This window comes from Rhinatrema bivittatum, chromosome 12 (genome assembly GCF_901001135.1).
Source record: "Rhinatrema bivittatum chromosome 12, aRhiBiv1.1, whole genome shotgun sequence".
NCBI classification, from domain to species: Eukaryota; Metazoa; Chordata; class Amphibia; order Gymnophiona; family Rhinatrematidae; genus Rhinatrema; species Rhinatrema bivittatum.
In genome coordinates this window covers 73,842,512-73,867,430 of record NC_042626.1, presented here as the reverse complement: position 1 = coordinate 73,867,430, position 24,919 = coordinate 73,842,512, and the positions used below count along the sequence as shown (strand labels likewise).

General features: G+C 46.2%; 1 protein-coding gene across 3 annotated transcripts in view; it reads right to left on the bottom strand.

Moving 5' to 3' along the window:
* IKZF3 (IKAROS family zinc finger 3) overlaps positions 1 to 24,919 on the bottom strand; it is a 631,603-nt gene that overhangs the window by 534,431 nt on the left and 72,253 nt on the right. For all 3 annotated transcript variants that reach the window (XM_029572756.1, XM_029572755.1, XM_029572757.1), the window contains exon 2: positions 14,774 to 14,827. In XM_029572756.1, the coding sequence (XP_029428616.1) occupies positions 14,774 to 14,813 (40 nt within the window). In that variant the 5' untranslated portion in view covers positions 14,814 to 14,827. The remainder of the gene's footprint in view (positions 1 to 14,773; positions 14,828 to 24,919) is intronic.

The following is a 24,919-nucleotide window of genomic DNA, read 5'->3' as shown; positions in this document are numbered from 1 at the left end:
TGGCTGCCATACCATACCTGGCAGAGCCGGAGGCGAGCCGAGGGGCTGGATGTATAACTTCTTCGATAGCTGAGTGGGGAGTCTCACACTCTTACTTACTTGCATATCTTTAACATGGGGGAGGGGGGTGGGGAGGGGGGGGGAGGGGTGGGATGGGCATATAGGATATTGTATGGCGGAGTTTTCATTGACATTGCTGGTTTGATGGAACAATGACTTGTAAATGAATCTTGTTGTTCTTTGAACATTTATCTGTTTATGTTCATGTAGACTGTTGCTATGCATTTCAATAAAAATGTTAATCAAAAAAAAAAAAAAAAGATCTGACATGAAATCTTCAGATGAGGTGTCTGTTTGTCCATTGTCCCAAGTATCGTATGGATCTTCTCTAGGTGAAGATAGTGAAGAAGGTCTAGGTGGACGAGAAAGCCCTGAAGGACCTGGTTGCGGGTCATTGAAGGGTATACCTTCAGGCTGTTCTTCCCGAGGCTTGGGAGGACGAGCACCAACTACCTCATCAAATCTCTTCATTAAGAGCTAATAGAGTGTCAGCTCTGGATGTCTTGGGTCCTCAGGTAAGCTTGGCATCGATGGTATCGTGGCCGGACTCAAAGATGGCGTCGGTGTCATCGATGGTCATGTCGGTGTCACCTTGGCTGGTATTGGTATAGGCACCGGCATCGACGGAATCGTCGGCATCGGTATAGGTACCGGCATCGACGGAGTCGTCGGCATCGGTGTAATCACTGGCTTCGGTGTAATCACCGGCATTGGTAATGATACCGGCATCAGTTTGTGAACCGGCATCGGTGAAGGCACCAGCATCGGCGAAGGCGCCGGAATAGGCATCTGCTCCTTAAGGGCCTGGAGTACTGCTTGCCGGATAAAATCCGACAATTCCCGCAGAACAGCTGGTGCAGGCAGAGCAGCTGAACGCGGTGGCGGTGGAAGCATCGATACCCCTTCCAAAAAGCCCTGTGGAGGTTCGACTATAGATACTTCTTCGGAAGGTAAAGGCCCCAGCATCGAGGGTAGCAGTGTTTCCTGTAGTTTAAGCCGCATAGCGGTCGGTTCCTCCGAGGAGAGAAGCGCCGCTGGAGTCGATGTATGCCGATGTCTGTGACGGTGTTTCGGTCGGTGTTCGACTACTGACCTTGTCGATGCCGATGTCAATGGCGATGGATGATCTCCGCATCCCTCCGGATGACATTTTTTCAATATTATTCTTTTTGAAACTCCGGCCAGAGACGATTTTGTTGATGTTGAGGGAGAAGGCAGAAGCTGTAGGTGAAAAAGATGTTCCATCTTCTCTTGACGAAGTTTCCTTCCTTTGGGAGTCATCTCTGCACATTTAGGGCAGGTTGAGACATCATGTTTGTCCCCTAAACAAAGGACACACTCGAGGTGTGGGTCTGTAATGGACATTGTCCGATTACAGACAGGACATTTTTTAAATCCGGTAGCCATTTTCTATCGACAGCCATCGATGAAATGAGGGAAAAAATTATGAGAAAAAAGTTTTTACTCAGGGAGTAAAAACGAGACTATGATTACTCACCAGCCGGTGGAAATCTGAGAGAGATCCCTTGTGGGAGAAAAAGAATGAGAAAATAAGTGACTTTTCGGTCAGCAAACACTGAGAAAACTCACAAGGCTCCTTGCTCCGCGATGCTTACAGAAGACTGAAGAGAGACCCCTGTGGCAGAGAATATCATTGCATGCTGGGCATGCTCAGTGGCCTCACAGGGCCAGTCAAAAGTTTCTAGAAACTTTGACAGAAAGTTTTCCCACACAGGGCTCCATCAATGATGTCACCCATATGTGAGGACTAGCATCCTGCTTGTCCTGGGATAAAGACTGATACTTCACGCATATCCAGCACAGCTCTCTGCTTCAACGGCAGGGGAGAAAGACTGATACTTCACGCATATCCAGCATAGCTCTCTGCTTCAAAGGCAGGGGAGAAAGTCTGATACTTCACTTTCAATGCATATCCAGCATAACTCTCTGCTTCAACAGCAGGGGGAATGAAGAAAAGTGGATCTTTATACAGACAACAAACACCAAGGAATCAAACAACAATAACCCTACCTGTGAAAAAGCAAGGGTAAATATTACACTAGGTCCTAGAATACCAATACACCACCTACTGAGGAAACAAAACAAACCCGATTGCTATAGATCGCTATACAGACACTGGGGTAGATTTTCAAAGGGTAATGCGCGTAACCCCCGAAAACCTACCCCAAACCCCCCCTGCGCGAGTCGAGCCTATCTTGCATAGGCTGCCGGCGCGTGCAAAGTCCCGGGACACGTGTAAGTCCCGGGGCTTTCCGGGGGGGGGGGGGGGGGGCGTGTCACAGCCGGCGCGTCATCAGCGGGCGTGTCAGGGGCGTGTCATGGACAGCGCGTCATCGGAGAAAGTTCTTTTTTACTCAACGCACAATTAAACTCTGGAATTTGTTGCCAGAGGATGTGGTTAGTGCAGTTAGTATAGCTGCGTTTAAAAAAGGATTGGATAAGTTCTTGGAGGAGAAGTCCATTACCTGCTATTAATTAAGTTGACTTAGAAAATAGCCACTGCTATTACTAGCAATGGTAACATGGAATAGTCTTAGTTTTTGGGTACTTGCCAGGTTCTTATGGCCTGGATTGGCCACTGTTGGAAACAGGATGCTGGGCTTGATGGACCCTTGGTCTGACCCAGTATGACATTTTCTTATGTTCTTATGTTCAGTCTCTTGCTTTAAGAAGGGGAAGCATGGTGCCTAAGGAGGCCATTCTGAACTTCTCTTTCCGTAGATATTTGTTGAGATTTCGGAGGTCTAGGATGGGACGCAGGCCTCCTGCTTTCTTTGGAATGAGGAAATAGTGGGAGTAGAATCCTCTGCCCTGCTGAGGTCGGGGAACTGGTTACACAGCCGTGGCTCTCAGAAAGGTGGATAATTCTGCTTGCAGAAGAGTGATATGATTTTTGTGTATCCAAAGAGACTTTGGTGGAGAGTATTTTGGTACTGTGAAAAAATCCAGATGGTAACCTTGTGTTATAATTGATAGTACCCATTGATCTGTTGTAATGTTTGACCAATGGGGCTGAAAGAGAGAGACCTGACCTTCCACTAGTAACTCTGGGTTCGGTTTGGTGGAGTGGCTGCTGTCCTCTGGCAGGTTTTCAAAACCCTGATGCTGGGCCTGTCTGAGGAGGAGGCTGCGGCCTAGAAGCTCTTGATTGTCTAGGCTGGGTTCTCTGCACTGGTCTGGATGCTCTACCACGGGGTGCTGGTGGATAGTACCTACGTGGTCTATAGTAGGGCTTTCTGGTGTCCTTTCTCACTGTGCGATGTGTGGCAGATGAGGTATCTTGTGGGATAGCAGACAGTTGAAGCAGAGTTTCAGAGTGTTCTTTTAGATGAGCTACTGAGTCTTGAACCCTTGTTCCAAAAAGGTTTTCACCAACACAAGGCAGATCTGCTAGCTTCTCTTGAACTTCAGGCCTGAGGTCAGAAGCTTTGAGCCAGGCCCAGCAACGTGCACTGATTCCAGTTGCAGCTACCTTTGAAGAGGTCTCAAAATAAAAACGATGCTTTTCTTTATGTTCCGTGCTTTTCTTCTCAAGTACGGATGCCACTTTTACCGATGCCCCGGATGGAGTCGGTGATAGTCGGTCTCCGGAGCCGTCAGTGCGACGTTTTCGAACGACTAATCTTTTAGACGCTCCAGCCGGAGACGGCTGAGTCGACGTCAACGTCGATGGAATAAGTTGAATATGGAAGAGATGTTCCATCTTCTTTTGTCGGGCTCTCCTGCCCTTGGCGGTCATCTCCGCACATTGAGGGCAGGAAGAAACATTGTGAGATTCTCCCAAGCAGTGAACACACTCGACATGCGGGTCAGTGATAGACATTGTGCGAGGGCACTTCGGGCATTTTTTGAAACCCTTTGTCATAATGAAGGCCGGACAGCCAGAAAAATTCTTTTTACCCGGTCAAAACGGGAAAAGCAAGTTTGCTTACCGTAAACGGTGTTTCCGTAGATAGCAGGATGAATTAGCCATGCTGTCATGGGATCTGTCAATCAGGTCCGGGAGGCGGAGCTTTACCAAGCAGAGATTTAGATTTTAGCTCTCTGCGGCTGCGCGTGTGTTCCCACGCAGGAAAATAACAGATTCTCCTCAGTCTGTGATTAAGCTGTATTGTAGTCAAAAAGACGGTGACTGCCAGGAGGAGGGTGGGTCAGCATGGCTAATTCATCCTGCTATCTATGGCAACACCGTTTACGGTAAGCAAACTTGCTTTTTCCCGTCGATAGCAGGGCTGAATTAGCCATGCTGTCATGGGAGTCCCAAGCTCCCAATCACGTTGTATATGCTATGTATGTTTGTACATGATCATGAACAGTGTGGCAGTCACTGTGTACAAGAGGATAGAGAGTGGAAGATTGCGTGCCCTTTCTTCGCATCAGCAGCTGTTTGTTGATCAAGGCAGTAGTGCGATGTGAAGGTATGGAGCGATGACCATGTAGCTGCCTTACAAATGTCTATGGGTTGTACACGTTTATGAATTATGTTTATGAATTCAATTAAAAATCATTGGCATATTGTTGCCTTACATGAAGTGTTGAGTGAAATACCTCTATTAACAACCAGCAGAGGAAAAAACATCAGGGATTATGTAATCCATTCCAAATCCCAAATTCGTGAAAAGAAAGGAATTAATCGACACACTAAATGTGGTAAATGTACAGTATGTGAATCCACTATTGAGGGAGAAGAATGGATTGACCCGGTCTCTGGATATAAAATCTTTAGAAAAACCAATACTGATTGCTCAACCAAATCAGTAATATATGCGATTGTATGCAGCTGCCCGAAGGTATATGTGGGTCGTACCAGTAGGGCAGTGAAACTTAGAATAGCTGAACATCGCTCTCGTATAAACAATGCAAATATCACAGCTCCTATTGTTCAGCATTGTATAGAACAGCAACATACTTTTGAACAACTGCGGTGGACGGTTATCGACAGTATCGTGGAGGGGCAAGGTGGACAGGCAGCACTTAATCGCCGAGAACAAGCGTGGATATTTAGACTCCATACGGAACAACCAATTAGATTGGTTTTCTCTGATTTAGAAGCTTTGGATTGGTTGCCTAGCATCCAGGAAGTGGGTTTAAAAGGAGACAGGAAGTAAGAGCGAGTGAACGCCGTCAGGAGAGCAATGAAGCACGGAGGTTCTGTTGAGCACCGTTGAAAGTGAAAAGTCATTACCGGAGAAGACATCTAATATAAGAATGAATGTACCCTGATGAAGACAGCTTGTCGAAACTTGCGCAAGTCGGGAAACTATGAGACATTCTTATAAGCTAAGTAATAGCGACGGTAACTTGACGGCATTAAAACAAATGCAATAATCGAAAAAAAGTGCTAGTCACAAGAAAAACATTTTTTATTAAAATATTTATAAACAAAAATACACATAATTTATGCACAGCGGTATGGGAAGATTCCTGAACACCATTACAGCAATTTTAGTATAAAAATAATATAAAAATACACAACAAACTTAGTAAAATTTGGAAGGTGGTTGGTTGTTAATGATTACACCATAAATTGACACCTGGATGGTGTCTTGAAATATATGAAACGATCACCCATCATCCTCAATTATTTTATTAAGTATAGTAGTGATTTCTTTAATATCTACAGTTGCTGTATGGTTAAGCGGAAATCATCTCCAGTAAGCAAATGAATAAATAGCTACCGAGTGAACATTGGGTGTTTAGCATATAGTACTCACTTGGTGAGGATCTTTTGTGATATTACACGTTTAAGGTGTGCCAAGGAGGCCGCCACTGCTCTAACTTGATGAGCTTTGGGAACAGAATGTAGCTGTAGCTTCTGTTTGTCGTAGCAAAATTTGATGCACTGTGCTATCCAGCTGGAGATGGTGCGTTTAACCAACGGTAGTCCAGGCGCCTTCGGGTCGAAAGAGGCAAAGAGTTGAGAAACTCGGGAGTTCGAGTTTGTTCTTTCTTTGTAGTATGCTAAAGCTCTTTTGCAATCTAGTGTATGCAATAATTTTTCCCTGTCATTTGTATGAGGTTTAGGGAAAAAGATGGGTAATTCTATGGTCTGATTGAGATGGAAAAGAGAAACCACTTTTGGTAGGAAGGACGGGTGAGTTCGGAGAACCACTTTTTGGTGAAGAAACTGTAAATACAGAGAATAATGGACTAAGGCCTGTAATTCACTCACTCGTTGTGCTGATGTTACTGCAACCAATAACACCACCTTCCATGTGAGGTATTTAATATGTACTGAGTCCATGGGCTCAAACAGGGAAGCATAAGCTGTTCAAGAACTATGTTGAGGTTCCATGGAACTGGAGGTTTGAAGATCGGAAGACGAAGGTGATTTAACCCCTGGATGAAACGAAATAGTAAGGGGTGATTGGAAATAGGAATATTGTTAAGTGGTCTGTGATATGCCGCTATGGCACTGAGATGAACCCTAATGGATGATGCTATGGATGATGCTGCAAGACCAGCTGTGTACAGTGTATGGTGGTACACCGTTAGAAGTGCACCAGGTCGAGTATCATTTCCATTTATAGCTATAGTTTTTCCTTGTTGAGAGTTTCCTGGATTCTAAAAAAATGGACTGTGCCGAAGTGGAAACTCCCTGTTCTGTTAAAGGAGCCTCTCAATCTCCATGCTGTCAAATGGAGAGATGAGTGTAGCGAGTGTAGAAGCATTCCTTGATCTTGGAAGAGAAGATCTGGGCGATTTGGTAACCGAATTGGGCCCGAGATGGACAGTTGGAGAAGGAAACTGTACCACGGTTGCCTTGGCCAGGCTGGAGCTACGAGTATCAGTTGGGCCTTGTCTGCTATGCACTTTTGAATTGTCCTTGTTATGAGTGGTATAGGAGGAAAGGCATAAAGGAGGCCTGTCGTCCATGAAATGAGGAAGGCATCCTGGGCGATCCTGAACTGACTTGGTTTTATCGAGCAGAATTTGGGAACTTGAGCGTTGATCTCTGTTGCAAAGAGATCTATTGCAGGCGTCCCCCACTGAATGAAGATGTCTTGGGCTACCTCCGAAATTTATTTTTATTTTATTTAAATTCTTTTACTATACCGATACTCAAGACGAGGTCTTATCGTACCGGTTTACAATAGAACAGGGGAAACCAATTAACAACTAAGTAGAAGGTAAAGTTACATTAAACAGGGAGCGAAAGCATGGGAGATGGAAGACAGGAAAGATTTTAAATGATAACAACTGGAGAGTGATAAAATAATCAACGAAAAACAATAGAGTAGCAAGACATAAACAGCGATTTATCCTAGGCGATGTGTCCATTCGTGAGGATGAAAGTTGCGACTGTCCGCTCTTGTATTTGCTACTCCTGGTAGGTAAGTTGCTTGCAGATGTAGGCAATGTTGGTGAGCATGTTTGAAGATTGTCAGAGTCTCCTTGCAAAGGGACCATGAACCGGACCCTCCTTGCTTGTTGATATAAAACATTGCCACTTGATTGTCTGTGTAGATCATGACCCTGCGGCCCTTTAAGTGATCTTGAAACACTTGTAACGCATTTCGAATTGCTCTGAGCTCCAATAAATTTATCTGTAGGGTCTGCTCGGAGATTGTCCATAACCCTTGGGTTTCGTAAATCTCGAGATGTGCTCCCCATCCCTTGCGAGACGCATCTGTGGTTAAAACTGCGTTGTGAGGAAGAGGACTGAATAATGCTCCTTTGGACAGGATGGAGTCTATGCGCCACCATGTTATGTCCTGTTTCATCTCGGAGGTCAACAATAACTTCTGTGTCAATGGTTGTGAGTGTTGTTTCCATTTACGTTTTAGTCCCCATTGCAGGTGTCTCATGTGTAGCCTGGTATTGGAACCGTGAAAATAGCCGCCACCTTGTGGCCGAGGACTACCAAAATTTGTCTCGCCGACAGCCTTTGAGTGTTGTTCAACGAGTGGAAAAGTTGACGTAGTTGTGTTATTCTTTCTGTTGGGAGATATGCCCAGTTGCGAACGGTGTCCAGGCCTGCTCCTATAAACTGTAGTCTTTGTGTTGGTTGGAGATGTGATTTCTGAAAGTTGATCACTAGCCCCAATTCCTGTAAGCACTGTATCACTCGTCAAAGGTGATCGAGTAAGATGTCCGGGGTCGAGGCTATTTTTAGCCAATCATCCAGATATGGTCATACCCTGTTGTCTGAGATGAGCCACCACCACAACCATGCATTTGGTGAAAACCCTGGGTGCAGCCGATAGTCCAAAGGGAAGAACCTTGTACTGGTAGTGATGATGGCCGTAGTGAAAGCATAAGTAACGCCAAGAGGATGGATGGATTGGAATATGTGTGTAAGCATCCTTCAGATCGATGGAACACATCCAGTCATTGGGTTGAATCAGAGGTAGGATCGATTTCAACGATACCATCTTAAATTTCTCTTTGGTCAGGAATTTGTTCAATTCCTGTAGATCTAACATGGGGCGAAGGCCACCCGACGTTTTGGGTATGAGGAAGTATGGGGAATAAAACCCTGTCGGGTTTTCGGGAAAATCCGTCGAATGGCCTGCTGTTTGCGAAGCAAAGCAATTTCCTCCCCCAGTTGTGGTTGGAAGCTTTGACTCTTTAGAGTGGAAAGGTGAGGTAGTATGGGCTTTGTAGTAAATTGGAGTTGGTAGCCTTGTCATACTATCTCTAAAACCCATTGATCGGTTGTTATTCTCTCCCAGGCTGCCAGGCAAGAATGAATTCTGCCAGGTGGTGCTTGATGTAGTGGTGGTGGCTGGGTTATTAAAAAGATGGCGCTGATTTCACTGCAGCAGCCGGTTGCTGTGTCTGCTGTCTTTGGTTATGTGGTTTACCCCTACATTGAGTTGGGTTGTATTGCTGTGGCGGAGGACGCTGGTAAGATGGATACATCTGTGTATGAAAGGATTGATAAGACCTGTAAGGCCTACGGGCATAGGATTGTCTACAAGTAGATCCTACATAACGACGCGTGGTCGAGTAGTGAGGTTGTGATGTTAAGGATTGGACTGCTAGAGCTTCCTCTTTTAATTTGCCGACTGTGTCTTGAAATTGTTCTCCGAACAGGTTGTCTCCTGTACACGGGAGGTTCGTTAGTTTCTCGTGTAAATCTTCTCGTATCGTACTAGAACAAAACCATGCCATTCTATGGGCTGCGATGACTGTTGCAGACGCTCTAGAAGATGTTTCAAATCCCTCATATATTGATCGCAGAAGGTGTCGAGAACACTCCTCCATGTCATGAAGAGGCGGTGGTATCTGATCTGCTGTTGAGGAAAGCATACCTTTTGTGGCTTGTATGCACTCATATAGGTATTGTACCATGTAGAATTGATGGTGCATAATGCGGGCATTCAACATTGAGTTGTGGTACATCTTTCTGCCAAACTCGTCTATAAATCAGTTGTCTTTGCCTGGTGGATATGAGGTATGCGACTTTGCTTTTTTTGAATCTTTGCATTGCAGACTCTACCACAATTGAAGCATGTGGTAGTTGTGGTGTAGAGTAAGGCGATGTTTTCCGCATGCAAAATTGTATATCCATTTTCTTTGAAACCGCTGACAGAGAGTAAGGTGTTTCCCAAGATTTCTGTAAGACAGTATGTAATAGATCCTGTGGTGGGAGAGATGTTGGCTCTCCTGGAGCATCGAAAATCTTTAGGAGACCAAAGATTTCTGATTTAAGGTCTGTCTCCTTTTGTACCTCCAGATGTAATATCATGCCCAATTTTTCTAAACATTTTGGGTATGTCAGGTCCTCTGGAGGGGAATACGGTTCGTGTGGTTGTTCCTGCGGATCCGATGGGAATCCGGTAGATGACAATGGGGATGTTTGCGGAGACAGAGAATCGATAGGTATTTCTGTGTTGCAAGGAACTCACAGATAGTTCGTTAGACATCTTAAAGGATGATTGAAGAGTTTCGTAAAACCCTGCCAACGATTTTGATAACTGAAAAAATGCCTCTTTTGTTTGAGGAGGCATTGTTGAACGACCAGATTGTTTTGGTAACTCACATGTTTTAGGTTGCACCGGAGGAATTTGAGGGGAAGCACTTGTCACATCATACTTCTTCCCTATCTTGCCCTCTGTGGTCCTAACAGAATTATCTGAGGATGTAGATGCAGCAGAGGAAGTGATTTGTATTATGTCTCTACGAGATAAGTTGTCTGCACTTCGTGGGTGAGATGACCTAGAAGTAGAAGGGCTCACTTCCCATGTGTCCCTCGTCTTCACCGCCTTTTGATATGAGTGACGTGATCACCTATGGTGAAGGCGTGACGATGATCCTGTATGTATTACACGTCCCGACGGCAATCATCTCATACGTTTTGATTTCACCTCTGTAGAATTGGAGGTGGAATTAGGTACATCTGGAAACTGATGTCATCGTTTTAAACCATGTGGTATTGAATGATATGAGTGAGTGGACTGTTGTAGTCCACTATGCGTCGATTTCTTTACTGCCGGGTGCGCAGATATCTTCGGTGTCATGTGCGCCGATGTTTTCTGTAAGTTGTGCGCATATGGCGACTTGTGCGCATAGGTCTTCGGCGCCGTGTGTGCAGATGTCTTCGGCGCCGTTGTTTCCGGCACCGAGCACGCAGAAGTGTCCGGCGATGTGCGCGCAGACTGCTCCGACTCCGTGCGCGCAGACGGCTCCGGAACTGTGCGCACAAACTTCTTTGGCACAGTGCGTGCAGACGTCTTCGGCGCCTTGTGCGCGGATGTGTTTGGCGCTGTGTGCGCCGATGTCGTTTTGGGTGCAGAACTTTTGTGCGCCGACAGTGATTTGGGCGCAGAAGGTACTTTGGGCGCATAAGTCGTAGGCGCCGAGGTTTTAGGCGCCGGTTTCCTGTGCCGATCGCTGAGGCTCTCTCGGTCCTGTCGGATCCGATGGCCTATGTCGACTCGGCAAATCCTTACCTCCAAGCCTGGAGGGTTGAGGATCCCACGACGACGCTCGTTTTTGAGGTGGAGCCATGATTGTCGAGGGGCCAAGCGAAGAATGAGCCTCCGATGGCTCCAAAAAACTGAAAAGTTCCTGTATCTTATAAGCCCACTGTTTTTGGGCTCTTGGGGACATTCTGGCACAAAATTCACAATTTATTTTTTTTTAATTTATAGTTTATTAAATTTCTGTAACATTTACAATGAAAGAAATCAAGAAATCTTGGGATACATGTCATGCCTTACCGGGTGAGATGAGATCCAGAGAGAGGACGAGAGGGACTGTGTGCCGGCGAGCAGCTGGACCCGCCTCCCAAACCCCGACGTCATCATCAGCTGTCGGGGCTGTGCTATTGAAGAGCTGCACAGCTGTGAGAAACCGGAAGCCTTACCGGGTGAGACGAGATCCAGAGAGAGGACGAGAGGGACTGTGTGCCGGTGAGCAGCTGGACCCGCCTCCCAAACCCCGACGTCATCATCAGCTGACGGGGTTGTGCTATTAAAGAGCTGCACAGCTGTGAGAAACCGGAAGCCTTATCGGGTGAGATAAGATCCAGAGAGAGGACGAGAGGGACTGTGTGCCGGCGAGCAGCTGAACCTGCCTCCCAAACCCCGACATCATCATCAGCTGACGGGGCTGTGCTATTAAAGAGCCAAAGGGGCGCGCCCCTGGGAAAAAAATCTGCTGAAGGCTTCTAACAGAGTTTAATGGGGAAGAAAAGAAAGATAAAACCTGCAACTTCTACACCAGCTTCTAAAGAAATGAAGGGCCCTATGGACAGTCATATAGTCCATACGGTGAATCAACCAATCAACCATCCGGAGAGATTGTACAGGATCTATCTTTCTCTTCTGGGATGGGCACAAGTCCCGTCCAAGACCAGAGATCCGCCAAGGACCATAGTAAAGTGGTGGTAAGTGCTTTTAATACCACCACTGTTATAGAATTGCCAATTCCAACAGAGGGAGACACCAGATTACTGGAGCCAGTACCATCTGTTGAAATAGGGGAAGGAGAAGCTGAATTAGAAGATCCTGATAATATCTCCCTGGCAGATATATGGAAGGCTGTAATGAAAATGGAAAAGAGATTATCTCAGTCCATGGCCCAGTCTATTGTGTTTTCAGCTGAGATTAAAGGAAAAGTGGATGTCCATGGGAAAAGGATAGAACAGTTGGAATCTGTAGACAAGATGATGAGTAGCCAAATTACCTCCTTGCAAGCTAGTGGGACTGCTTTCATTAAAGATTCTTTGATGATCTATAAAAATCTTGAAATGTTGGAAAATAACATTCGTAGCAGAAACTTAAGGTTCTTAAATTTCCCCTATACTAGATTGCTCTCAGCACAAGAATTGTTTAAGAAGTATGTTAAAGAGGTTTTGGGTATAGATAGTGATCTGTTGATATCAAACATTTATTATATTTCCAGCTATAAAAGGGATGTGAAGGTAACTGAGGATGGAATGGATGAATAATAGATAAAAGTCCCAATTTGACATCGTTTTTAGAAGCTTCTGGAGATGATATAGCAACTAGAGCCACTTTAATAGTGGCCTTTGGTTTAGAAATAGAAAAGAACCTTGTCTTACAGAAATATTTTAGAAATAAAAATTTCTTATTCTGTGGTAAAACAGTTCAAGTTTTCCCAGATGTCTCGAGATCAACCCAGGTGAGGAGGAAGCAGTTTTTGGCATTACGAGGAAGAGTGTTAGCCATTGGGGCTACATTCTTCCTCAAATTTCCATGTAAATGTATTATTACTTATCAAAAAAACAAATTTGTTTTTCTTCAACCTGATCACTTGCAAGTATTTCTTACAGATAAAGGGGGATGTGGGGTTCATGTGCAGCCTAAATTCACAATTTTTTAAATTGTGCTCTGGCCCCAGGCATCGGTAACATCGGTCATGGCATTCTGTGACCGACATTACCTTGCCACAGGTACAGGGTTTAAACCCTGACTTTTTTGACATTGTAAGAAAAAATAATAAAACGCTGAGGAGAAATCAGCCCTGCGTGCGATCCCGCTCGCGGAAAGAACAGACTGAGGAAAATCTGTTATTTTCCTGCGCAAGAACACACGCGCAGCCGCAGAGAGCTAAAATCTAAGGGGCGGATTTTAAAAGCCCTGCTCGCGTAAATCCGCCCGGATTTACTCGAGCAGGGCCTTGCGCGCCGGTGCGCCTATGTTCCATAGGCCTACCGGCGCGCGCAGAGCCCCGGGACTCGCATAAGTCCCGGGGTTTTTCGAGGGGGGCGGGTCGGGGGCGTGTCAGATCGGCGCGGTGTTTTGGGGGCGGGATGCGGCGTTTCGGGGGCGGGCCCGGGGGCATGGTTTCGGCCCGGGGCGGTCCGGGGGCGTGGCCGCGCCCTCCGGAACTGCCCCCAGGTTGCGTCTCGGCGCGCTAGCGGCCCGCTGGCGCACGGGGATTTACTTCTCCCTCCGGGAGGCGTAAATCCCCCGACAAAGGTAGGGGGGGGTCTAGATAGGGCCGGGGGGGTGGGTTAGATAGAGGAAGGGAGGGGAAGGTGAGGGGAGGGCGAAAGCGAGTTCCCTCCGAGGCCGATCCGATTTCGGAGCGGCCTTGGAGGGAACGGCGGCAGGCTGCGCGGCTCGGCACGCGCCGGCTACACGAAATCGGCAGCCTTGCGCGCGCCGATCCAGGATTTTAGCGGCTACGCGCGTATCTACTAAAATCCAGTATACTTTTGTTGGCGCCTGATGCGCCAACAAAAGTACGTGAAGGCGCGCTTTTTAAAAATCTACCCCTAAATCTCTGCTTGGTAAAGCTCCGCCTCCCGGACCTGATTGACAGATCCCATGACAGCATGGCTAATTCAGCCCTGCTATCGACGGGAAAAAAACTGTACTCATCAGCCAGTGGAGACAGGGAGACCCCTATGTAGGGGATGAAATGAGAGATTTTTTTAAACTTTTTCTCTCAAATTAGATGTGTGAGGAATTCACACAGGGCTCCTTCACCGCGATGCTAACTGCAGTGCGGAAAAATGAAGACTGAAGGGAGATGCCTGTGGCTCGAGGGATCATGGCATGCTGGGATGCTCAGTGGGCTCAGTGTGCCAGTCAAAGTTTCTAGAAACTTTGACAGAAAGTTTTCCGTGATAGGGCTCCGTCCAGTGACATCACCCGTATGTGAGGACTATCATCCTGCTTCTCCTGGGATAAATGTTGTGTTGACCTATGACCAGATTCAGAGTGCTTCCTTGAAGAGGGCTTATGTCCCTACTTGTTCATGTAGAACATGGTCACCTGGTTGTCTGTCTGGATCAATTTTCTCTTTCCAGACAGCAGGTAAGAGAACACTCCTAGCATACAACAGATAACTCGCAGCTCTAGCAGATCTAACTTAGCCAGCTAAGTAGCAATTTTAGATAGGATATTCAGCAGCAAAGACATGCTGCTGAATATCCCATGTAAGTTAGCTGGATAAGATTATGTTCAGTGTTTGATTTTTATTTACTGTTTATTTATGTTTGCTTAAAAAGCTGTGTGTGTTTTATCTTGTAATCTGTCTCAAAACCTTTGTGCAAAGAGTGCAGACAATAGATTTTATTAAATAGAAATAAATGGAAAATGGCAGTAAGCAGAACTTCTATTGAGTCACTGGGCTAGTTTGCCCTTTGAATGCTACATTTCCCTCTTTCTTATGCACAGAGGCTGTGTTTTTTCTTGGTTAGGTGGGATAGGTTGGGGTGGGGTGTGGCATGCCTCAAGTCTGTTAATCAGGAAGTAACATGATGCATTACCTGCAGGCTCTGGCTGCTCCTGAGAATTCTCGGAATCCATACTCGCCTTTGCATCTGGAACAATCAGAGAGATCTTTAAGATTAGAAGCAAAGTTATACAGTAGAGCACCTTTATCCAAAATGGTTGGGACCAAGTTCATTTCGGAAAATGGAAAGGATAACATTCAGGTACTTTGGGTAATCTGCTTTGAAGTGCCAAAAAGAATATAAATCAAATAAATTAAATAAATAAATAACTACGAATGTTCGGATAATGGAAGTTCCCCCATATTTTCAAATAATGGGAATTTTTCTAGATAATGAAATGTGGACCACAGTCCATGATATTCCCAAATAATAGGAGTTTTCCGACAAAGGAACCTTGGATATAAGATGTACTACTGCCTTTACAAAAAAAAGAGAAAACAAAAATTAAACTTCATTAAGGCATGATCTGATAGAGCTAAGATAAAGCAAATGTTGCTTACGTGTAACAGGTGTTTTCACAGGACAGCAGGATGTTAATCCTCACATATGGGTGACATCACAGGATGGAGCCCAATCACGAAACACTTCTGTCAAAGTTTCCAGAACTTTGACTGGCCCCTACTGGGCATGCCTAGCATGGCACTAACCCTGCAGCCAGCAGGGGTCCCCCTTCAGTCTTGTTAAAAAACTACACGTAGTGCCGAAAATAAAATAAGAAAATGTTACGAACCCAACACCGCGGGGTGGCGGGTGGGTTTTGTGAGGACTAACATCCTGCTGTCCTGTGAGAACACCTGTTACAGGTAAGCAACATTTGCTTTCTCACAGGACAAGCAGGATGGTAGTCCTCACATATGGGTGAGTACCGAGCTGAGGATGTCCAAGTATGCACCAAATGTACGCAGGGGTGCAAAGCACTAGGCCTGGGATGAAATTTGGCAGAGGGCATCCTGAACCCCACCGGGCAGGCGGAAGGGTGTTGGTACGTCACGTTGTAAATAGGTTGCGCAAGACAGACTGGCCGAAGATGGAATCATGTCTTCTGCTTTATCTAAGCAATAATGGGCTGTAAAGGTATGGAGAGAACTTCAGGTTGCAGTCCTGCAAAAGTCAGGAAGAAGCACCGAGCGTAGGTGTGCTACTGAAGTCGCCATTGCCCTCACAGAGTGTGCTTTAACACGGTCTTGAAGTGGAATGCCCGCTTGCTGATAGCAAAAGGATATGCAGTCCGCCAACCAGGAGGAGAGAGTCTGTTTACCCACAGGCTGCCCCAATTTGATAGGATGGAAAGAGACAAATAATTGAGTGCTCTTCCTGTGGGCAACTGTACGGTCTAGGTAGAACGCTAGAGCCCGTTTACAGTCAAGCGTATGCAGAGCCTGCTCTCCTGGACTGGAATGGGGCCTGGGAAAAAAGGTAGGTAGTATAATGGATTGATTGAGATAAAACTCCGAAACTACCTTAGGCAAGAATTTAGGGTGAGTGCGGAGTACCACCCGGTCCTGCAGACGTTTAGTGTAAGGCGGATAGGTAACTAGAGCCTGTAATTCACTAACTCTGCAAGCGGAAGTGATTGCCAAAAGGAAAATTACTTTCCATGCAAGATATCGAAGGTCACAGGATTGAAAAGGCTTGAATGGTGGTTTCATGAGCCGACCCAAAACTAGGTTGAGGTCCCAAGAAGGGGCCGGAGGACGCAGAGGAGGCTTCAGGTGAAGCAAGCCCTTCAAAAAAACGTGTGACAAGGGGTTGTACTGATATGGGAACATCCCCGATACCTTTATGGAAGGCGGCTACCGCACTGACCTGCATCCTGATGGAGGAAGTTTTTAGACCTGACTCTGACAAATGCCGGAGATAGTCCAGAAACTTCGTGACTGGACAGGTAAAGGGGTCAAGGGACTGAGAAGAGCACCATGACGTAAACCTGGTCCATTTGTAAGAATAAGATTTTCTCGTGGAAGGCTTCCGTGAAGCAATCAGGACACGGGAAACTGGTTCAGAAATGTTAAGTGGCTGAAGGATTAACCTTTCAACATCCATGCTGTCAGGGACAAGGCTTGAAGATTGGGGTGGCGTAGGCACCCATCATTTTGAGTAATTAGAAGTGGGTCTTTTCCCAAGGGAATGTGCCTGCGAATGAAGAGATCCTGAAGTACTGGAAACCACACTTGGCGTGGCCAGTGAGCTGCTATCAGGATCATGGTTCCCTTGTCCCGATGTAACTTCACGAGAATCTTCGAGAGAAGTGGAAGTGGAGGAAATGCATATAGGAGACCGGTTGCCCATGATAGGGAGAACGCGTCTCTTGGCAGATAGTGTTGGCTGCGAGTGAGAGAGCAGAAGGTGTCTACTTTCCGATTTTGAGGTGACGCAAAGAGGCCTATTTGAGGATAACCCCATTGTTGGAAGATGGAGATCGCTACTGAGGGGTTGAGAGACCACTCGTGCGGTTGAAAGGTGCGACTCAGCTTGTCTGCCAACACATTGTCCACTCCCGGCAAGTAGGTGGCCCTGAGGTACATCGAGTGGGAGAGGGCCTCCGCCCATATCTGTGCAGCTTCCTGACACAGAAGGTAGGAGCCCGTCCCTCCCTGTTTGTTGATGTACCACATGGCCACCTGGCTGTCCGTCTGGATCAGAATGACTTGATTGGAGAGGCGATCCTGAAATACCCTGAGAGCATATCTGATTGCTCGAAGCTCCAGGAAATTGATTTGGTGTTTGGCTTCCTCTGGAGGCCAAGAACCTTCCATTCTGCAGATCAGCCACGTGGGCTCCCCAGCCGAGGTTGGAAGTATCGGTGGTGAGACTTATTTGAGGATCTGGAGCCTGAAAGGGCAAGCCTTGGAGGAGATTGACCTGATTTCTCCACCAGGCGAGAGACTGATGGAGTGAGTCGTTAAGTGGACAATGGTCGACAGGGGCTGAATGGATTGAGTCCATTGTGACCTTAGAGTCCACTGCATGACTCTCATGGCCAAGTGGGCCATTGGGATGACCTGAACTGAGGACGCCATGTGTCCCAGTAGGATGAGAAAGTGGTGTGCAGTCGTGGAGTGCTGAGACTGCAGCTGGTGTGCAAGAGACACAAGAGTGAGAGCTCGCTATCGATGAAGAAAAGCCTTTGCCTGCAAGGTGTCCAAGTCTGCCCCAATGAACGACAAGGTTTGTGATGGGACTAAGTAGGATTTGTCGTAATTGACGAGAAATCCTAGTGAGATTAGAGTGAGGTAAGATGCAGGGACGACAGAGCAGCTTTGCTGAGTGGCAGCCCTGATCAACCAATCATCTAGATAAGGGTAGACATGAATACCTTGTGTCCTGAGGAAGGCTGCAACTACGACGAGGCATTTTGTGAAGGTTCGTGGTGCAGATGCAACGCCGAATGGAAGCACTTGGTACTGATAGTGCTTGGGGCCTACTAGAAACCTCAGGTATTTGCGATGAGATGGAATTATTGTGATATGAGTGTATGCGTCCTGGAGGTCTAGAGAGCAGAGCCAGTCTCCTCTTTATAGAAGAGGAAAAAGAGATCCCAAGGTTACCATTTTGAACTTCTCTCGCTGGAGGTACTTGTTGAGGGCACGTAGATTCAGAATTGGACGAACGCCTCCCGATTTTTTGGGGATTAGAAAGTACCGGGAATAGAACCCTAGGCCATGCTGAGAGTAGGGTACTGGTTCTATTGCCTTGGACTGGAGGAGGAGGGAGACCTCCTGTTCCAGAAGGATGGAGTGATCTGATGTTCTCCACGTCAGTAGAGGTGGGGAGTCCGGTGGAATGGAGAGAAAGATCAGATGATAACCCTAAGAAATTATCGCTAGGACCCACTGGTCTGAGGTGATGGAATGCCACCTGTTGTTGAAATGGCACAATCGACCTCCCACTGGTATGTGGGGCAATGGAATCTGGCTGCTGCTCTCTATGCAGGAGTCAAAAACCAGAAGCAGGGCCCAGCTGAGGATCTGGTTGCGGTTTTTGTTTTCGTGCCTGACAAGACTAGACTTTTTGAAACGGTCTCATAGAACGGGTTCTAGATGGTGGCGGGTAGGATTTCTTCGGGCGGAAGAATGACTTCTTAAGAGTCCTTCCGGAAAGGTTGTTTTGAAGAGTACTCAGAAGGTATCAGAGAGAGCTGTCTTAAGGTCTCATGATGATCCTTGAGTTCCGCCACTGTTCATTGAATCTGCTCGCCAAACAGATTATCTCCTACACAAGGCAGGTCAGATAGTCTGTCTTGTACTTCAGGGCGAAGGTCGGAAGACTTGAGCCAGGCCCATCGTCTTGCCGAGATAGCAGCTGCAGATACCCTGGTAGCAGTGTCAAAGATGTCATAAGATGATCTGATCTCATGCTTGCCTGCCTCAAAACCCTTGTTTACTAGGGTTTGGAGCTGATCTTGAAATTGCTGAGGCAGGGAGTCTGTTAAGTCTTGTATCTGCTTAAATAAGACCCTATTATATTGGGTCATATAGAGCTGATAAGAGGCAATTCTAGAGATGAGCATTGCTCCCTGGAAGACATGGTGACCAATGGCATCTAGAAATTTCTGTTCCTTGCCTGGGGGAAGGAAGTGTGAAGTTTTGATCTCCTTGCTCTTTTCTGGGCAGATTCTACAACCACAGATTGGTGATCCAATTGAGGTTTGTGAAAACCTAGAGCTGACTGGACGAGATAGGTGGTGTCAGCTTTTCTGTGGACTGGAGCCACAGAGCCAGGATGTTCCCAGTTCTTTTTGAGGAGATCCAGAAGAACCTGGTGGATAGGGATGGAGGTTATTTCCTTGGGAGCATCCAGGATTTGTAACAGCTCCATCATTTGATGCCTGTCATCTTGTTCAGTCTGCAATTGGAAGGGAACCAATTCAGACATCTCCTTCACAAAATTTATAAAAGAAAGGTCCTCTGGAGGAGAACGCTTTCTGCTTTCAGTAGGTGAACGTGGTGAAGGCAAATCCTCGGTGTCTGGTGAAGAATAATCAGTCCAGGTATCGTAGGAATCAGCACCTGTTCCTCTAGGAGCTAGAGGAGGACGGGGCGGTGGGATCCCTGAAGGTCCTGGTCTAGGCTCCGAAGGACTGAGTGGAGGCACCGATGAAGGCATCGAAGGCACCAGCGCAGGCATTGAGGGCATCGATAGATGGCTCGGTGGCGCCGAACGTATCAGCACCGATGGGTGGATCGGTGGCATCAAGGGACGTATCGGCATCGATGGCTGAGGCATCGGCAGAACTCCCGATGGAGGGATGCGGAACGGTGTTTCTCCTCCCGATGACAAAGCAAGCGGGGAGGGCTCTGGAGCCATCAGTGACCCGGGGTCCATCAGTGGAAAAGCGGCCAAGAGCGCTTCCATCCTTGAGAGCAGCGATGCCATAGCTGCTGGAATCAGGTCGGTGGTCAGTTCCGCAATCGGTACCAGTGTCAGTGCCGGAGGAACCTGGAATCGATGCATCGCATTGTCAATGGCCTCCTGAACCATCCGATACACTTCTTCTCGGAGACATGGATCAAGCAGCTCCGGCTCCGGAACAGAAGAAGGAGGCAGAGGCATAGCTGGAGGGACCACCGTTAAAGGCGGAGTTGCGGCTCCCGATACCCTGTCGGGTAAGGGTTGCCTCGGTGACCCCCTCGCTGAAAAGATCGGTGCCTTTTCTGGACGAGGTTTTTTCGACAGCGGCTCCCTCGATGGTCCGAGACTTTCGATGCCAGTGGCATGTTTATCTCTACAGTCCCCACGATCCTGAGGGGGAGTAGAGGGTGTTGAAGGCCGAGAAGTCGTCGATGCCAGACGGTCACCAGCCAAAGGTCGATGCTGGCGCGAAGTTGACGGTGCCAGTTCTGACGACGTCGATGCAATAGACGGCATTGGGGTTTGAGCACGGAAGAGAAGTTCCATTTTCTCCATTCTAGCCTTGCGACCTTTTGGTGTCATTAGGGCACATTTGGTGCAGGTTAGGACATTGTGCTCATTTCCAAGACACATTACACAGACTCTGTGAGGGTCTGTGATGGACATGGTGCAATTACAGTCCGGGCACCGACGGAACCCCAACGCCATGGCCATGAAAAAATTGAGCCACAGTACGGTCAACGGCCAGTAGGCCGCGAGGGCCAAACTCGACGGTAATCGACGGAAAATGGATAAAACACTTACCAGAGTGCCGCGGCTTGAAAAGGTTGAAAGAGGGACCCCTGTCGGGTAAATTAATTTTTAGTAATTCCGTGAGGAAAATTCCTGTCAGGAATCTCTACAAAGTTCCTTAACCGTGTGGCTACTGCTGCGCGGAAAAAAAGAAGACTGAAGGGGGACCCCTGCTGGCTGCAGGGTTAGTGCCATGCTGTGCATGCCCAGTAGGGGCCAGTCAAAGTTCTGGAAACTTTTACAAAAGTGTTCCGAGATTGGGCTCCATCCTGTGATGTCACCCATATGTGAGGACTACCATCCTGCTTGTCCTGTGAGAATGATCAAACAAAGATGAAGTTCTGTGATGCACTTTCATTGAGCAGTCTACACCTAAGAGATAACAACCAATGGCCAGACAGTCTGCACAGCTCTCTTGAAAACATCTCTGTGTGCTTTACCTTATTTAAAGTATTAAATGGAATGATTGTACATAGGATTAAAAATAAATAATCATAGAATGCTTGAAGTGCACAAACACAATCCAACATGTGAATTAATAGAGTCTGATGTAATTTTTAGATGTTAATGGCATTTAGCTTGAGATGGATTGGTAGAGCTGTGTGTGTGGGTCTCATCACTGAAATAGCAGAGCAGGAGTGAGATGCATTGGCAGAACTGTTTGTTAGGGTCTCATCACTGAAATAGCAGGGAGTGCAGTGGGCAAGAGTGAGGTGCATTGACAGAGCTGTGCGTGAGGGTCTCAGTATTGGAATAGCAGGGGTTCTGCAGGGCAGGAATGAGGTACATGGGTAAAGCTGTGTGTGAAGATCTCAGTACTGGAACAACAGGGGGAATGGCAGAGAAGGAATGAAGTGCACTGGCAGAGCTGTGAGTGGGAATCTCAGTACTGCAATAGCAGGGGGTACTGCAGAGCATGAGGGAGATACATGAGCAGAGATATAGGAGTCTCACTACTAGAACAGCAATGGGTGCTGCAGGGCAGGAGAGAGGTGCATGGGTAGAGCTGTATGTGGGGATCTCACTACTAGAGTAGCAGAGGGTGCTGCAGGAAGGAGGGAGATACAAAGGCAGAGTTGGGGGTCTCACTATTTATACGCTTTTATATACCGAAGTTTAGCTAGAGGCCTTCACTCCGGTTTACAGGTGAAACAACGAATTACAATTGCGAAAAACAACTGGAATAACAACAGCACTAACTACAACAACACTACTGAAGAACAGAAGTGAGGTGCATGGACAGAGTTGTATGTTGAGGTCTCAGGACTACAAAGCGTGGGAAGAGAAAAGGAGGCAAGATCAGGATAGGGAATGAAAAGGCAAGATCAGGAAAGGGAACAGAGGGGAACGAGGTTCTGGCATCTTGGTGGAGGGAACCAGAGTGAGAAGTAGATATCCCTGTCATGGCTCCAGCCAAGCTTTTCCTTACACCATTACCTCTTCTCTCCCTATCCACCACCTCCTCTCTGCTTACTCTGGTACTCTTTCTCTCCCTTCCTTTCCCCATCCCAGGTGCACATTCTATCATCCCAAGTGCCAACACACACACACACACTCTCCCTCTCCTAATTCTTCTTTCACAAACCCCTGACCCCCAGTGCCTCTTTTCACAACCCCAGCCCCTCTATCCACATAACCCAATCCTCCACCCCCTCTTTCATACAACCTCCCCTCAATCCCCTCTTTAGTTTGCCTTTCCTCCCTCCCCTCCCATGCTTATTGGGATGGCAGGAGGAGGAGGAGAACAGTACCCCCTGCAGTTGTATCTTTCTCCTCAGCCACACGGGGCCCAGCTGCTGTTCTGAACCATGCAGGACAGAGTGATGCTGTGCATTCAAAGCAACAATGGGGCTCCAAGCAGCAGAGGAAGGGAACCTAGGCCAAAGTGCTATCACTCTCCTCTTCTTCCTACCAGATAAGTGTGGATGAGGGTGGGTAGAAGGAAGAGAGTTACAAATGTGACACCTGACAGCTTCCACTTCCCCATCCTAACTCAGTCCCTGGTCTCCCATGGCAATTTGATGGGGGACTGCAAATTCCAGAGGCAGGGCAAGATTTTGCAGCCCTTCCCATAGAATCACGAGAGACCGGGAGGGAGGGGGGGCCTAACTATAGTTAGTAATATCAGGCTTTTCCTTATTAGCATGTTACTGAACTTAAAAGTCTGCATATGTTGCATCAAAATGATTAGGACCTGCCTGCTCAGAAACATTTCTTTTTTTTTTTTATTTCAATTTTTATTGATGCCTAACATCATCTACAAACATAAAGCACCTTTACAGCGACTGTAACTGATTGGGCAGGTGCTGTTTGATAATTTTAAGTTGTTTTTTTGTGTTGTTTTGTTTTTAATCTATTTATTGTTTTATATGGAGTGTTATGCTAGGCTATTTTATGAATGTTTTAATTACAATCCCCCTAGAGCTGTGTATAGGTGGCATATAAATCTGTTGAATAAATAAAGTATTGTTGAAGAAAGATTAATTTTAAGACAAGTTGCAAGTTTTCATCAAATTTTAAAAAGTACAAACAAGCAAAATCCTATCCCATCCAGGAAATGTGTATGGTGAACAAACACAGGCAAGAGAAAAAAAAATTATGACAAAGAAAGAAGAGAAATATGAAGGATTAAGGGGAAAAAAAAGAGAAAAGGAGTGAAGAGACAAGAACTGAAGAAATCATAAGCATCAAATGTCACTAGATTTCTACATAAACTGGACACATACTTTATAATATAAACATACACTGTTATTTCTTTTTCTTCCACTACTTTCCAGACTCTAGATAGCCACTGCAACTTACTCAGAGGGAGTGGACTTTTTTCCCAATTTGCAGTAATAGTGTGTGCATCTTTCAGCATCCAAAAGCTCATGTTTACATACAGTGGAACTGAGGTGTTAATCACTGCCTCACAACTGCCCCATAGATATCTACCTGATGAGACTTTATTGATAATCTTTTTGAAACATTTTTATTGTCTCTGCATTATCATAATTAAACCTCTGGTGACAGAAAGCTCTAGATGTGATCTAGATATTAATCAAGAGGGCTGACTGACTCCTCAGCTTCGCATTTTCCCAGATTAAAAGTTGATTCTTCTCACTTTCCAACCCTTCCATTTTACCCAAATCAGCTTAAGCAAGGTATAATGGACCAGCGATCAGCTCTTGAGCTAATCATGAAGGTGTGCAGAGTTGGGACTTGCATAGAGTGAGGACAGAAACAGTACTGTATTACAGCTCAGTCATCTTTGAGGTGGACACGCCATGATCTTTCCAGTGCAACCAACCACCAGAGCTGGCCTCAAACTCTTAACTTGGAGAATAAAAATCTCCAGTCACAGTGAGAATCCAAACAAAAGTTGGAGGGCTTAGAACATCCAAGTCATGCAAACAGAATTCTCTCAGGCTGATCTATAATGACCACATGACTTGGAAAACTGAGAAAAAGGTACTATTAGAATCCTTTAGATAGGGTTAGTGGGGAGAATAACCTCAAACTAGTGCAAGGATTGGTGAAATGTCCGTTTCCAGGAGAAGAAATGCTTCTGGATAAAAAAAGACAGCATATACAGACCTGCTTTACAGCAGCCTCATCAAAAAAGGAAACTTCACATCACTGTCATGCTCATTCACAATTATACATATGAAAGATCTTTGCAAAAACATGTTTAGGAGCCATGGAATACATAGTTCATAAGATCATAAGAAATTGCCATGCTGGGTCAGACCAAGGGTCCATCAAGCCCAGCATACTGTTTCCAACAGAGGCCAAAACAGGCCACAAGAACCTGGCAATTACCCAAACACTAAGAAGATCCCATGCTACTGATGCAATTAATAGCAGTGGCTATTCCCTAAGTAAACTATTGTAAATGTTTATTGTAAATGTTTATTGTATTGTAAATATTTATTGTATTGTAAATGTTTTGTATTGTAAATATATTGTATTGTAATGATTTGTATTGTATTGTATTTTTTATTATACTGTATTTATTGTATAAATGTTTTGTATTGTATTGTAAATATATTGTAT